This window comes from Columba livia, chromosome 11 (genome assembly GCF_036013475.1).
Source record: "Columba livia isolate bColLiv1 breed racing homer chromosome 11, bColLiv1.pat.W.v2, whole genome shotgun sequence".
Classification (NCBI taxonomy): Eukaryota; Metazoa; Chordata; class Aves; order Columbiformes; family Columbidae; genus Columba; species Columba livia.
Window position 1 is genome coordinate 19,744,626 of NC_088612.1, and position 14,935 is coordinate 19,759,560.

Here is a 14,935-nt window from a genome sequence, read left to right on the forward strand (position 1 = left end):
AAAATATATATATATATATATATTTATTGACCCAACTGCCTGGGCAAACACCCAATTTGCCTTTTCCTGCAATATTTCAAGAAAAAAAATGGCCCATTTAGGCTTCTTTTTTTTAATTAGAATGGCTCTCTACTTGACAAAACAGCTTCAAACTGAATTTGAGCATCCGAAGTGGATGTCCTGTCAAAGCAATTGGTGCCAATGCGTCCACTAGGACAATTTCAATGGTCTCGCTCACCAAGAATTTGAAGAAATGGTAATTCTGCTTCAAAGTATTCTTTATATCTTTATGCCACTCAGCTACTAAATGTCTATTTTTTAGCCAGCTCTGAGAAAAGCAGTATTTGCCAAAAGAAGAAAATAAGACTCCTGTTTAGACCATGATGAATTTTTACTTGCTCTTAATGCCAGACAAGAAGCATTTTAGCAAAGCGAACAAACAAACAAGATTTCTGTTGGATTTTGGGGATCAACCTGGTTTAGTTTCATTATATGAAGAAAACTGAGACTGCACCGAAAGCTCAGGGTGAGCATTAACTGGCTTCATCCATCTTTGCCGCCTCCAAGAGCAACTAATAATCCCTTTTCTTTCCAAAGGGAGAAAGCGAGGGGTTAAATTAATTGCTTCTGACCACCTAATGAGGCAGGGAGAGACCCTGGGAAGCTTGTCTCACCACTGCCTGCAAATCAACCAGGGGAAAATATTATATCTATACACTTTTCTTGGCCGAGGTACATCATTTATGGAAATATTTGTGCCTTGGAGCTGGCGTGGGTGTTATCACCCCCGAGATACGGAGATGTCAGAGGTCATTGCCCTGTGAAATTTGACCATGTGTGGCTTCACCAGCCCTTGGGGTGAATTAAATAAATAAGAATATTTGTCGCAAGGGAACCTGTGAGTAGCACGGCTGGGGAAAGCTGGTTTCTCACAGGCCTTGGGAAATTTGGGGGTTGTTAGCACGGTGCACGACTGAGCCCAGGGAGGTGCTGAGACCTCCCATGACCACCCTATTGACCTGTCACCGATGTCATTCCTCCCTGGAGAGCCACACCAAGAGGCAAACACACCGAGAAAAAGCTGGACATGTTGCAAGTCTCGATAAGTTAACAGCCTTTTCCTGCCAATGGCACTAAATCACAGCCCAGAGAATGGGCGTTTTTATCACTCATCCTCCAGCCTTCCTCCCTGCACTGTGCTCTTCATCACCCCACAACGCAAAACTGGGCATCTTGGGGACATCCCAGCTCCCCGAAATGCTGTTCCTGGGGACACCCAGCCCATGGAGCATCCCCCAAGGCCACCCATGAGGCTGGGGCTCTTGTCTAGGAGCGTATCCCCCAATTTCAGGTGCAGAAATTCCTCCCACCCAGGTATCTCCCTCTCCCAACTATTTTCCCCCCCATCACGGCTCATTTTCTCCCTCCCTCCCGCAGCGGGTTGTCATGTCACAGAAGAAGGGAAGGAAACAATGTGGAGGAAATTGATAAGCACGGCTTGAAAGAAAAAAAACACACAGAGAAAGGGAACATTTGCCTGGGAGAAGCTGTGATTAGATCCGTGTGTGTGTGTGTCCTTTGCCAGCGCTCCTAAAAATAGAGCTTGGCTGCACAGACTGTCACACGCATGCAGACATGCTCTCGCTGAAGCTATATTTACCAGGCTCGGAGACAGCCAGATTCCCATATATGAACGATGCATCACCCCCCAGCGATGGAACAGAGCGTTCATGTGGCCAGGAAGGGACCACAGTGGTGACGACGGACCTCCCCGAGCATCACTTAGAGATAAATGGGGTGAGGAGCACAGGAGTGGGGAAAATTCACTTCTGGAAGGTCCTTGAGACCATCTAGAAAAGCAAAGAGCTTGATTTAGAGATATGTAGACAAGACAAACATCACAGAGGCCATCCAGATGGCCAGCACCCTCCTGGTCCTAAAAGAGGGACTTATCTCCTCCAACCTATCTTCCCAGATCTCTCCAAAAGCAAGTGGCCCAAAGTCAAGTGCTCATGATCCAAAAACAAGCCCTCATGGCCAAATCCTCCAAGCCTGACATCAGGACAGCACAAATATCTACAGCCATGGACTGAAGAAGGTTGACAGTGAGCTCCAGAGTTGCTTCCATTTGCGAGAGCCGCTGCTCAGTGCCATCATCCACAATGCTGCATTCCTGGGTCTGGGCATGAATATATTTGGGAGGAGGAAGGTCCCACAGCTGCTTGTTGGAGGAAGAAAAACTGGAGCACGACCTACATCGCCTGCTGGAAACCAGCTCCTCCGCCCCCCGCCACGCTCATTAGCCTCGTGATAAAGCAGGGAGTGTTTAAAGGGACAAAATTGAAGCATTTTGGTCATATTCATGAGGTTTCTGAAGAGGATATTTGAGGACCGAGGTATTATTATCTACACGTCTTCACAGAGGTTGCGTGCAATTAGCATTATTCAGAGATATGCAATTAGCATTATCCAGAGATATGTATTTCGGGTGGGGAGAATAATTGTGTTTTTTATTTCCGGGGGAGTTGTTTTGTGCACAGTTTTCTCAACTCTGAGCATTTTGGACCAATCGGAAACGGGAAAAATGCCATTTGCCCCAGCTTGCTCCTGTAAATGAAGTGGCTGGCAGCAAAGCATGGTTCTGTGACTGCAGCTTTTGTTTAATCGTTGAATTTTGGACAAGATCAAAGTGTTTGTAGATCTCATGGGCACCTATGTAAAAACTGGCCCAATGCCACCCATAGCATCATTCCCTGGTGACTGACACCATGTCCCCAGCAGCTCCACTCCCCATCCTGCCCTGTGCTGAGCATCTGCCCCGACCTTGTGCTGTCTCCAGGAAAATGAGTCTCATCTCCAGATCAATGGCCTGAGTCTTTGCATTGATGACAGCAGCAGCAAACACTCTCCAGCAGAGAAAGATCCGACCAGTTCACTGTTCTGACAGCCACCTGTTTTGACAGCAAGCTGCAGCACCCTAAATCACACCAATAAACACTGAAGAAACAGCTTTGATTTAGCCTGGTGAAGGTCTGAGCTGTGTGTAAAGAGGCATTTTGTAAATTAAGAATTTGAGGGTCATTTAGTGAGGCCAGCTCCATAAATCCAGGCCTTTTCCCCCCCTCTCTGGCTTTAAGTTGAAAAGCCCAGGCAATGGCAAAGTCTAGACCTACCGAGATGTTCTCAAAACTGCTTGAAAGCAACGGTCGTTCGGTAGACAAGGGTAGACATGGGCTGACGGTCGAGTCAAGGGCAAAAAGACACCACTTGTCACCAGCAGCGCTTGCTCCATGGTGTCCCATTCCAGGTGGCCCCATCCCATGCCAGTCCCTGTTGTCACTCCCCACTCTCCCTTGCTGCAGCCGAGGACCTTTACAAACAATGTTCTACTCCAGCTTCCCAAGGGTTAGTGACTTAGGATGAAGGACAGGTTGCAGTTGATGGAGACCAGACTCAAGCACCAGGACAAGCTAACTCTGCTGGAAGAGGAACTTGCAGGTAGCACCAGGTTCTACACCCATCCTCAACCCCTGCGTTTCCCCAGCAAGAGCATAAATTCAGCGCAAGTTCCCAGCAAATCCGTAAGTGGGCTCGGGAGCTAATGCACAAATTATATTTCAAAAGCACTTCTCCCCAGCACCGGCTCTGCAAATCGCTGTAATAAAAAGCCGTCCTCTCCAGATGCAAGAGGCGGTGAGAAGGGCAGGAGCGAGCAGGGCTCTCGCTGCGAGAGGTCAGCCCTTTGGGATGGGATTACACGGCATCCCTCACCTCTGAGTACAATGTGATGCTCCTGGGGGCCAGCATGGGGCTTTCCCACCACAAATCCTGAGACATGAAGATGCAAAACTCCTTGGACAAGAAGGAGCCAAGGCTGAGGAACCTGAGCTATTAAAAAAAACATCATGCATGGCCCTGAAGCCTCCCTGCTGACCAGCCACAGAGATGTAACCCTTCTACATATCCATCCTCACCTAGAGCATCATCATCCCAGCAGAACCAGCCCCGTGGAGCACCTGGAGAGGAAACAAAGCTGGGGAACCCCTAAAGCCAGCACACAGTCCAGGGTGGCACCCACAAAGGTCTGAGCCACAATTTGATAAGATCAAGCTGATTTTCATTTGGGGCAGTTTCAGCCCAGAATTGGACACATCGGTGTACAAAACTATCAAGACAATCAGTAGCTTGGTAGAAATGTGAGAGCAACCCCTGGAAGAAAAGCAGGGCTGGATCGAGCTGTCAAACAGCCTCAATCGTACGCTCAAGGCTTGGGCTAAGATACAGGAACTCCCAAAAAGTTACATGGGTGGACTCTGAGAATGCAGGACAGAAATAAACAACCCAACATTTTGGCAAAGCCTCCTAAGGCTCAAGAAGTGGAGGAGACTGACCCAGCCAGGGCTGCTCAGCTTTGAGAACTGAAGATCCCTCCAAAGGCAAAACCACCCTATGCTCAGCTTCTCAGGGTGCAGGAGCGGGACAGCCCTTTGCTCCACGGGTTAAGGCAGGAAGAACCCAGATAAGTGCTGCAGGACTCCACATGGTCAATAAAGCCCCCAGGGAGCACAGGCAAGTATCAACCAGGTCCTACAAAAAATAACACCTACTTTTATTGCAAAAGTATGAGGGAAGTGGCTTGTCCACCTCTGATAAAAGCCCTGGGCTTTAGAAAAAAACAATAAAGTTTTAGTGGAAGAGGGAAAATTCAAAGCTGCTTTAATTTCGTGGTGGATCCTCCACCCCAGCTTGTGCTTCCAAACTCATTAGCTGCCATCCAATTCTTCCCTGACAGCAGGATCGCTAATTTTGCGCATCCCAAAATAATATTTGCCGAGCAGCACTCCTTGCTATGATTAAAACAATATCGGGCACTAAAAATATACAGCTCCTGGGGGAATCCTGCCTGCCCAAGACAACAAACTACATAAGACACATCAAGGAGGAGTTTCCTTCTGATTAAAGGCAAAGCAAATCTGTGCTCTGCAACGAGGCGATCAGGAGGGATGAGAGGAGAAAGCTGAGGGTTAAGGAGGGACAGCAAGAGGTGGAGAAGTTTTCCTGAAGCTTGAAATACCTGTGATGGGAGAGCCGGGGCTGGGGAAGGGATGGTGAACACCTCCCAGCAATGAAGCCCAACATCTGGAGATGACGCCAGGTGTCATCTCTGTACCTTCACTGCAAGATCATCTTCTCAACTAGGTGATGCTGCTAATAGCTCCTGCCAGCTCATAGACTGTGTGTCAGCAGTTCATTATTCAAGCAGCCCCCGTGGCCAGATACAATTCATCCAGGCAAATATTTGCCTTTTTATTCCATCAAGTAGCAAACAGATTATGAGGCAATACCCGCTCCTGGTCCTCAGCAGCGACAAAGTGTCCCCAGGAGCCTCTCTCCATCACGGTGGCTTTACATCCATCCTCTGTACGTTTTCTCCCATTTCCAACCTAAACACATTCCTGATCAGGTTTTTCCCATTTGTTCTTGTGCCAATATGGACTTTTAGCTTAACCTCTCCCTTCTCCCTGGGTCTTCTTTTGCCCCAAAGCACTGCCCGATGCCTGTGGGCTGCAGATCCTCCTTGAAGCCAACGTTGGGTTTCTGGGCCAGCGCAACCCAAAAGCTGCAAAGCCCCACACCCTTCCCCAGCTAAATAATTAATGATCTCTTCTCTGATCATACGATTAGCATGGCTGGCAGCCAAGGTCACGCCACGGGGTGCTTCATGGTGGAGATCAGCCTCTGACAGATGCCCCATCACCTTCAACAGCTCAGACGAGGGCAAGGACCTTCTCCACAGATCCTGGGGTGAGCCCCTGCAGAGCGGCCCCCACGGTGAGCCGCGGTTTGGAACTCAGCCTGCTTGCTGCTCCCTTTGATCTCCCCTTCATTAGGCTTTCTCCTTCACTTTCAAACGTAATTAATACTCCCCTGATCAAAAGCCCCAGTGCAAGGAGAGCTTTAACCACTCTTGCTTCACCGCGTGTTCCCATTAAAGGAGGGCTTGGGCAGAGAGAAGGAACGAGACTTAATTTGGAGCTTTAAAATCACAACAGTTTCCCCTCCCTCTGCCCCACCACCCAGGTGCTGTCACCTCTCTCCTGAGCCAGAGGAGGACCATGATCTACATGGGTCTCGCTTGGTTTCTACATCCAGCCCTGACCTACTCCTGTTCTTATCAGTGTCAAACCCAAGCTTTGAGAAATCCTAATCCACTCCCAAACCCTTACAAGTAATCTACAGTCTTGCTGCTTGGCCACTTGACCACAAGCAGATAATTCAAGAGCTACATGATCAAATTCCCATGGTTTAACCTCCTCTACTGCCACAAACCCCCAGCAGATATCCCGTGAGTTCTTAACCAGTCCATGGGGCTGCAGAAAGCAGCCACAATTTCAGAGACTGGGGGAACAACACAGGGCAGGAGGTGGTTTCCGTGATGATCAAGAGTTTGGGGCAGCCACAAAACCCAGCTTGGTCACTCCATGGCTGACCCCATATGGACCAGATACACCTTCTCCTGAGACATCTGAATTTTGAGGAAAGCGTGTTGCCCGCACACAGCATCCCCTGCCAGAGCACCCTGCTTCCCCTGCAACTCAAAGGCAAAACTAAAGATATTGTTTACACTTTTGGGCTCACCAGAGCTTTACTAACCTGCTCGTGTCCCAGCCTTTACATCACCCAGGACAGCAACGTGTCCCACCGACACCGGAGCCAAGGTCACAACAGCCAGGTGACATTACCCAGCAGGCAAAGCCAAGGGGTTGGCTTTGCTCCCTGGCACCATCAGCCTGGCCAGACCTTGCAAAGTCACATAAGGTGACATTTTCCAAAGGATTTAACTTGGCCTGATAAACAGCCAGCAAAAAAACCCTCTCCTTTCTGTATATATCCCTGCTGGGAAACACTGTTCTGGGGGGAACAGGCTGTTTTCACCGGCATTTACTGGGGGGAAGGAAAGAGAACAAGTTCCTTCCCAAGGTAGGAACCACACAAGATTATTTCCTTTGAAAAGGCATTTGGTTGGGCTCTTTTTTTCATTATTATTTTGTGCTGCAGCAGGCACAATGCTACGTACCTGTTCAAAGGCAAAAGGAGAACACAACACTCTGATCCACTCGGACAACCCCAACTGTGCGTCCCCCAAATGATCACTGTTCAGCTTTCCTCCTGCTGAAAACATTGGTTTTTATTCCACCTGCAAAAGAGAAGGAAACCAAGCAGCTGAATACACCGTTATGCTGAGTCCTGACAGCCCTCAGGCATTTTGAGAACAAACTTCTGCCCCTCAAAACATGGATTTTGTTTTTTTCTTCCCCTCTTTTCCATCCTTGCAGCAAGCAGGAGGAGGATGGTACTTCAAGGTAAAGATCAGGAAAAAGCTTGAAGCTTCTTGGATCAGAGAAGCTTAAAAAAATTCCAAAAACTAGTTTCAAAATGTTTTCACAACCTCCCCCTTGCCTAGAGCTGCTGCCACAGCCACAAATCACAGCCCCCCACTCAGGCAGGGCCAGCAACATGGCTCAGGAGCAATGATTTTATTTGCTTGGCCTTAGTGTTGTGCTGATAACATCAGAAGGTGGGAATGGGATGATATTCCACCTCGGGGGTGTCTCCTGGGGACCTGCCTGCCCAGCTCTGGGAGCTCCTGTGGCTGAAGAAGGGGCTCAGCAGGTCTGGTCCTTACACACAGCACAGGGAAGGGGCAAATTAAAAGAGCTGAAGGGGATGTGGTGCCTAGGGTGAAGACTGGCAAACTCACCAATAAATAAAGAATAAATACAAAATAAAATAAAATAAAACCACACACACCACCCTGCCTAGAAGAAGGGGAGGGATGCAACTTGCAACAGCAGTTTCTTCTATACTTAAGCACTTTGCTCTTCCCACAGATGGGAGCAATGGCTAAGCCAAGCCCTGTAGCAAACGTCTTTGAGTCGGAAAGGTTGGACCCATGGGATTCAAGTGATGCCTTCTGAAGTTTCAGGCATGGCACATGCATCTTGCCATCATCTCTGAAGCAAAGAAGGCCTCAGGAAAATTTGTCTAATCCCTCCCAAGTTGTGAAGATTTAAATCCTTTGCATTTTCAGGAGGTGTGTTGGAGCTCATGAGGAGGAACAGAACCTCTCTAAACACACCAAGAAGAGCAGAATCAAGCATTCGTGGGGTTCGGGGCACTTTTTCACGGATTCCTATCAGCATCCCATCCCTTAGAGGACCTTCCGGCAAAAAAATAAACTGCTCACAGAATTATTTATGTCTATTTTCCCCAAAGCTCAGAAGCAGCCAGCTGTATTTTGTTCAGCCTGTCCCAAAAGGCTCTGAACAAAGAGGAGACCAAAGTTGGAACATGTGCCAGCTGCTTTGGAAAGCTCTGAATGACCACAGCAAGGAAGCAGCTGGGAAGTCCCCAGGCAGCCACAGCTCGTTGGGATGTCCCATGCCCTGCAGGTTCCCCAATTCTTTGGGAAATGGGGAATTTTTGAACTACTGTGGGCTACAAAGCCCTTTCCACCAGGCTTCCAACAGAATCCTCTCTGCAGCTCCCTGTATTTCTTCCCATGGGCTGAGATGATGATCTTTTGCCACAGCTCTTCCCTAGGAGCATCACACCAGGGCAGGTAACATCAAAATGAACACTTTTTAAAGCAAGACTTGGGGAAAAAAATAAAAGCAGCAAGATTTAAAAAGAAAATAAAATATAGAAGCCCTTGAAAGTCAGCTCTTCAAGGTTTGAAGGAACACAGCCTTAATTTCATCAACTGTGAAAACCCATTAGCATCTCACTAAAGTCCATTTGAAATATTCATCTGGAGAAGATTTTATGCAAAACTGCCGCTGTGTCTTAAAAGCTGCTGCAAATTGTGAACAGCCACACTGAGCCTCCCCTCCTGCGGCTGTCACCTCCTGGGGGGGTTAGTGAAGGTGGCACTGGGGACAACCAGCACGGGGTGACCCAAGGGAAGGGACAAGGAGCTCCTTGCATCTTGGGAAGAATAAATCCAGAGCGGATGCTGGTTTTCCAGCCTGGTTGCATGGCTGGGTGCAGGGTGATGCCCAAAACCTTCAGGAACAAAAGGTGCCAGGAAGGGGCTTTCCTGGGGTCACAGCCCAAATCCCAGAGGGATGCACAAGTCCCTTCCGCCGCACCACCACCTCATGGGAGACTTTTGGGGCAATTCTTGGCTTATTTTCCCCCCTACCTTCAAAAGCACCACAAGTTGTTTATTTAACAAGCCCTAGCTTGGGGAATAAGGAGGCAAGAAGCTCCCTGCTGCAGCCTCCAATTAACAAAGTATATTATTAGCATCCCAAAATGAGCTTTGCCAGTGCCTATAAATACGAGCCAGCAGTGACTCAGCAAAGCTGTAGCTATTTCTTCCCCTCCCTAATTTCCCAGGTAGTTGCATCTTGGGGTGTGCATGGTCCTGGCTCCAGGGATGCTGCACAGGTCGTCATGGAAACCCAACGCTGCTGAAATCATCCTTACTCTGGAGAATCCCGCACTAAATTTCCTCCCAGCCTGCCCAGGGATGCCCCGAGCAGACAGGGGACCAGCCTGAGACAGAAATTGTCATTACAAAAGCGAAAACAATGGGTTTTTGAGCTTTCTTTTTTTCTTAAGGCTATTCCTGGCCTTTAAAGCCACCCATGTGTCAGGGGCGATGCTCTGTCACCTTGTATGAGGCCATGCTGGGGACCCTTGTCCAGCACTCAGCCACATGTGAAGCCACAGCCAGGGCATAATTTCACACTTTATATTTTCTAACTACTAAGGTTACCTTGGCAAGAGCAATCAAGGGATAACACGTGAAAAAGCACATTTTAACAAGGGTTTTCCACCTTTGGCAGCTCCGTCCATCGCCGATTAATCCTGCCATGAAACCAAGCAGATTTAATACAACTCCCCCCAAAAATATCAACCCCAGTAACATTTGGGGTTTCTAATATCCTTTCATACTTCACATTAGTGAACTCACCCAGCCCCAAGGCACAAAATCCTCGGTTATTACTGAGCTTAAAGGATTTTCATTTGCGAATCCACCATGCTAAGTGGGGCCCTAGAGCAGAGACAGGCAAAGTTTTCCAGGAAAAAAAACATTTCAGCCCAAAAAAACCCCCACGGAACGCTTGGCAACCCCCAAATTTCCATCCCTTTGTCCAAGTTTCAAAGAGCTGTTAGTGCCTGGAGGATGCCAGCGTCGTTTTGCTGCAGCGTTTAAACCAGCCACCGCCACAGAAAAGGAGATTTGCATTTGGAAACTCCCTGTGATTTTGCTTTTCCGTTCCTATTGCAAAAGAAAAGATGCAGTTTGAAAGCAGTTTTCATAAAAATTTCTATTTTGGCTAACGAGCCGATCGCGACTGGAACACCAATGATGGCTCAGACACCATGGGGATGGGCACTGCTGAGGTAGGAGCAGTAATTAATTACTTCATTAATATTAATATTTCCAGGTAGGCAACAGCAGCTTCTGACCAGTGAAATAAGAAGGAGACAGTGGCCAAAATGGGCAAAGCTTTTCTACTATCCTAAGTCCCACCCCAGAACCAACCACATCAGCACACCATCGCCCTCCAGGGCCACAGGCCTCACTGATTAATTATTTATCCTTGCACACCATAAATCATGAAGAATTTGAAAGGGAAACCTTCCCAAGCAAGGTCACCTTTCCCCTGCCAGGGCTCAGCTCTCACGTTCCCAGCTTCAACACTGAGATACCAGCCCAGCAGGAGAAGATGCTGTAATTACATCCAGCCCTCGTGATAGTCACATACAGCACCCAGAGATTCAGTCTCCAGATCCCGGCACCACAATGATCCAAGTAAACAAGAAAGTGAAGAGAATCGGGGGTGAAGTTATCAGGAAATATCAAGAAATCCTTAAATCCAAGTCTTCTCAGCAAGCATCGCTGTGGTCAGGCTCTGCCTTGACCACTGACATGCTCAACTGGCTCCTGCAGATGTAGCCCTGCAAATTTAACTTTGCTGTTATAGACTAAACTGTCCCCAAAATTATTTGGGAACTCCAAAGCCGACAAAGCAGCACATCCCTGAATCCACTGATCTTATCCTTCCTATATAAATATGTAACCCACACTGGAACATCTCTGACACAGCACAGCTCAGCCCCCATAGAACAGCGGAGGAAGGGGAGCCAGAAACTTGGATAAGGTCACGGACAAGGCTCTTCAAAATGTAAATGAAGCCCAAGGAGTCAGCCTAATCCTGAATGCAGGCACTTTGCAACACGCGAAAATGAGATTAGCACAAGGTCCCCTTGGTGCAGGTCGGGTCCGTCTGCTTGGTATTCTCCTCGCAGAGGGTCTCCCCAAGGATAGGACCGAGCCCAGAGCTCCCAAGGACATCTCTTGTCCCAGCACCATCCTGCTGGGGTATGATCATCCTGGCAGGTGTCAAATGAAGCAAAAAAAATATGTAATTTTGGGCCAAATCAGCATTTCATTCACAGAACGTCATTGCTGATGCTGCATCCCTCGAAGGGAAAAGAAAGTGCAAGGGAAGCTGGAAAACCCTCTTCCAGAGCTTTGGGGAAAGGCTTATTTTTCCTTTCAGCATTTATTTGGGTAGGGTTTGGGTTTGTTTTTATTTTTTTGAAAAGCAGCTGGAAAAATCCATTTTGCTGTTGAGTTCCAGCACTGGCCCACAGCCCTTGGCCGCTGCTGGGGCTCCTCTAAGCCCAGCTTTGCTGCATCCCTGGTCCTCGGGACCCAGAGGAGCACAGGGCCTGCTGAGCCACACTCCAAATCAGCGCCTTTATGAAAGGTTTCCACTTAAAACGTAGCAGTGAAACTCCAAACTACACAAGCTAAGGAAGGCAGAAAATAGCCTTTAATGCTTGGCCCCAGGAGATGCTTTCCAGGGTCTCAACTTTGAGTCCAGTCTAAGGACCAGAATTGCATTTTTTCACCCCACACCCTGGTGTCCACTCCCCACCAGCCTCCTGAGACCTTCCCTGCTCTCCTGGAGCACTTTCAGCCCAAACACAGAAACCAAAGGGAAACTGAGGCACAGAGCATTGATGCCACCAGCTCATTCAGCAGAAAGCATCACCCAAGGGTTTTCATCCCCACTGGAACCTCTTGCCCTCCCCCAAAGACACCTCTATCTCTCCAGCAAAGCCAAAAACATGCATTTAGGACACCCACAGAATCCATGACACTCAAAGTTCTCCCCTCCGCTCATTTGTTTGCGCAGAGAAACCATCCCCGAGCAGCCTGGGCTCCCCTCGCCGGGGTGATTAATAGTGGTTTCGCTAGTAAAACAAAAGGCCATTAAGAGCGCTAATATTTGCTCTCCCTACTCCCTGCCTACTTCATTTCATACTTCAACGCCAGCCCTGTGTGCTTTCCCCAATGAGAATTTAATTAGGGTGTGCAGGCACATCAGACACTTCTCCCTGAGCCCAGAGACACCCAGACCCATGAAAACAGGGTGTTCCCACCTCTGTCCACCCAGAAAAGGGGTAAACCCCAGGGCAGGGCGGAAATGATGAGGATTCCCTGGCTCCATCTGTGACCAAGTTGTTAAATATTAAGGAAAAAAGCAACATTTCCACAGGACTTTCAGCTAATGTGGTGATGGACGGAGCCACACACAACCCCATTCCAGCCCCACAGCAGGAGCCCCATCAATAAAACAACAGCAAAGCTTCATTAAAAGAAGCTCAGACCACACAGCCTCTAAAGAATTTGGAAATAAACCCCAAGGACCCAATGCCAGGGAGAAGAACGTTACTCTGGGGTTACTCACTGCTCATCGGTGCCAGCCCCTCCACAGCTTGCATGGGGACAACCTCCTCTTGCCAAGAAACAGACAGCAAAAAAAAAAACCCTCGTTCTGGGACCCTTTAAAGGGAGGCTGGTGCCTCTTGAATCCTTCTATATTGATGGTCCCACCTTCCTCAGGTGGGATGTGTCTGGGCTAAAAGCCTCAGAGAGGGAGGTTGAGTGTTTTTGGGGTTGTTTGGGCTGTCAGATGGGATGATGCTTTATACAAGAGCTGGACAAGTCAGTATAACACAGGCCAACAGCCCTACACGATGGGGATACACAATATCCATCAAGATACACCAACTCTTTAAAATACAATGTTTTTCTTAGGATAGGAGAAGGTTCCCATTTTGCAAGCGTCTTTGGAAAGCAGTTGTGAGTTTTCCCGCGTCCTGTTCCCACCAAAACGGCTGGTTTCACGGGTCACACCCACATTGCCACTCCCTTTTAATAGGCTTTTTTCCTGTCTATCCACTTAAAAGCAACAAGTCGACCTGAAATCACCCGGCTGCAACACGTGGCCTGAGCACGTTGGCTGAGCAAAACCATCACTGCCCAACACCAGTGGTAGTTTCTACCACCTCATCCTCACCTCCAAAAAGAGCCCATCATGGGCCATCTCATCAAAATAATCTCTATTTATCACTGAGAGTGAGGATTTTGATTTCGCCCCAGGGAACCAAAATCCCAGCAGGCAGGGGAACACCCAAACCAGTATCCAGGACCACATTTTGGAGCATCTCCGAGCTGAATTTCCATGCCTCGTGTTTCAAATGGCCTGAGGAACAAGTGGATCCAGGAGAAGGATGTTTCTCCCAGAGGGACGCACCGTCTGCTGCCGCAGGATGGGAATCGCAGATCTGCGGGCTGTGGAAAAGCGATGGAAACGGGGAAGAAAGCAGATTTTGAAACACTGCTCAAAGCAAAGGCTTCTTGGGGGATTATTTTCTTTCTCCTTCTCAGTTTCTTACCATATTCTCTGTGGGTTTTCCCTGGGCGGCTGGGACCTGAGCTGCTCCCAGGCTCGGTGCTGCTAACATGTATTTCTGTATTCTCACATCTCCCCTAGCTAATCTTTAGGGAAAGAGGAATTGACAAACTGGTGAAAAACTGACTGACACTCCAATCAAAATACAAAAGAAACAGAAATAAATGGCTCTGAAAAGAATCGCTATTTAATTAGAAATTACATCTGTGCCAGTGAGTCACGGCGGGGAAGCGATACATCAGCGGGCTCGGTAGCGAAGAGCACCTGCCAGCAGCGTGATGATGGGGACCGGCTCCATTCTGGGAACCCAAAGGGAGATTTGGGGGTGATAGAGGGGACCCCCTGCCATGGGGCTGCCCTGCTAAGCCTTGCTGAGCTGAGAGCCACCCCGCAGGAAGCAGCCTGGAAAATAAACTGCCTGTGAGGCCGAAAGCTTTTGCAGAGAAATCCCCTCCCAGCAGTTTTCCTGCTGGAATGGGAAAATCCCTGGGAAATCAGATCTAGTGAAAGGCATAAATAAAGATTGTAGAGTGAGGGATGGAAAGAGATTAGGGAGGTGGGAATTAAACCATTTCTCTCTCTCCCTTACGCTCTGGCTATGTCCCTCCTGCGGGGACACCCTGACCCTCCATCAGTGGGTACCAAAGCTGGGCAGCATTTGGGGATCCTCTCCCCCAGCTCCTTTGGGAGACCCTGAGGAAGGTGGGATGGGTTAGAAGAGGACGTCTGGCAGGGAGATGGGGGACATGGACCAGTCACAAGGGACACGAGATGCTGAGTTCTTCACAGGGGGGCGGAATTCAGGCCTTGCAAAGCAGCAAAGAAACGGGTGGGACACCTGAGGACATCCATCCAGAGGGTTCCAGAAGGTGGTAGGAAACACGGCTCCAGCCTTCAACCTCACACTGGAGGCTTTGGACATCCCTGCAGGGACGTTTCTGCTGCCTTAGGTTTTCCAAGACTTTCCAAGGCGGGTTTCTGTGCCACGCCAACACTCAGAGTCCTGCTCTCCATCACTGATAATGGGTATTTTCAAGCATCTTCTATCAACCTGGCCCGGACGTGAAGTCCTCAGGCTGCTGGTACCCATCACAGGGACAACGAGCAGATACCTATGGGAGAGGAGAAGAGCAAGTTTCCTCCCCAGCCCA

The 14,935-nt window shown here is 48.8% G+C and overlaps 1 protein-coding gene across 4 annotated transcripts in view; it reads right to left on the minus strand.

Annotated features, from left to right (window-relative positions):
• The window catches only part of LOC110355089 (uncharacterized), a 61,615-nt gene that overhangs the window by 44,543 nt on the left and 2,137 nt on the right, over positions 1 to 14,935 (minus strand). For 3 of the 4 annotated variants that reach the window (XR_010475481.1, XM_065077106.1, XM_065077105.1), the window contains exon 2: positions 7,079 to 7,198. Coding sequence is in view for 2 of the 4 variants with exons in the window: in XM_065077106.1 (XP_064933178.1) it covers positions 7,079 to 7,183 (105 nt within the window). In the remaining 2 variants the exon portion in view is untranslated. Of the gene's footprint in view, positions 1 to 1,660; positions 1,851 to 7,078; positions 7,199 to 14,935 lie in introns of all 4 variants that reach the window. The other variant, XR_010475482.1, reaches the window with a different exon arrangement.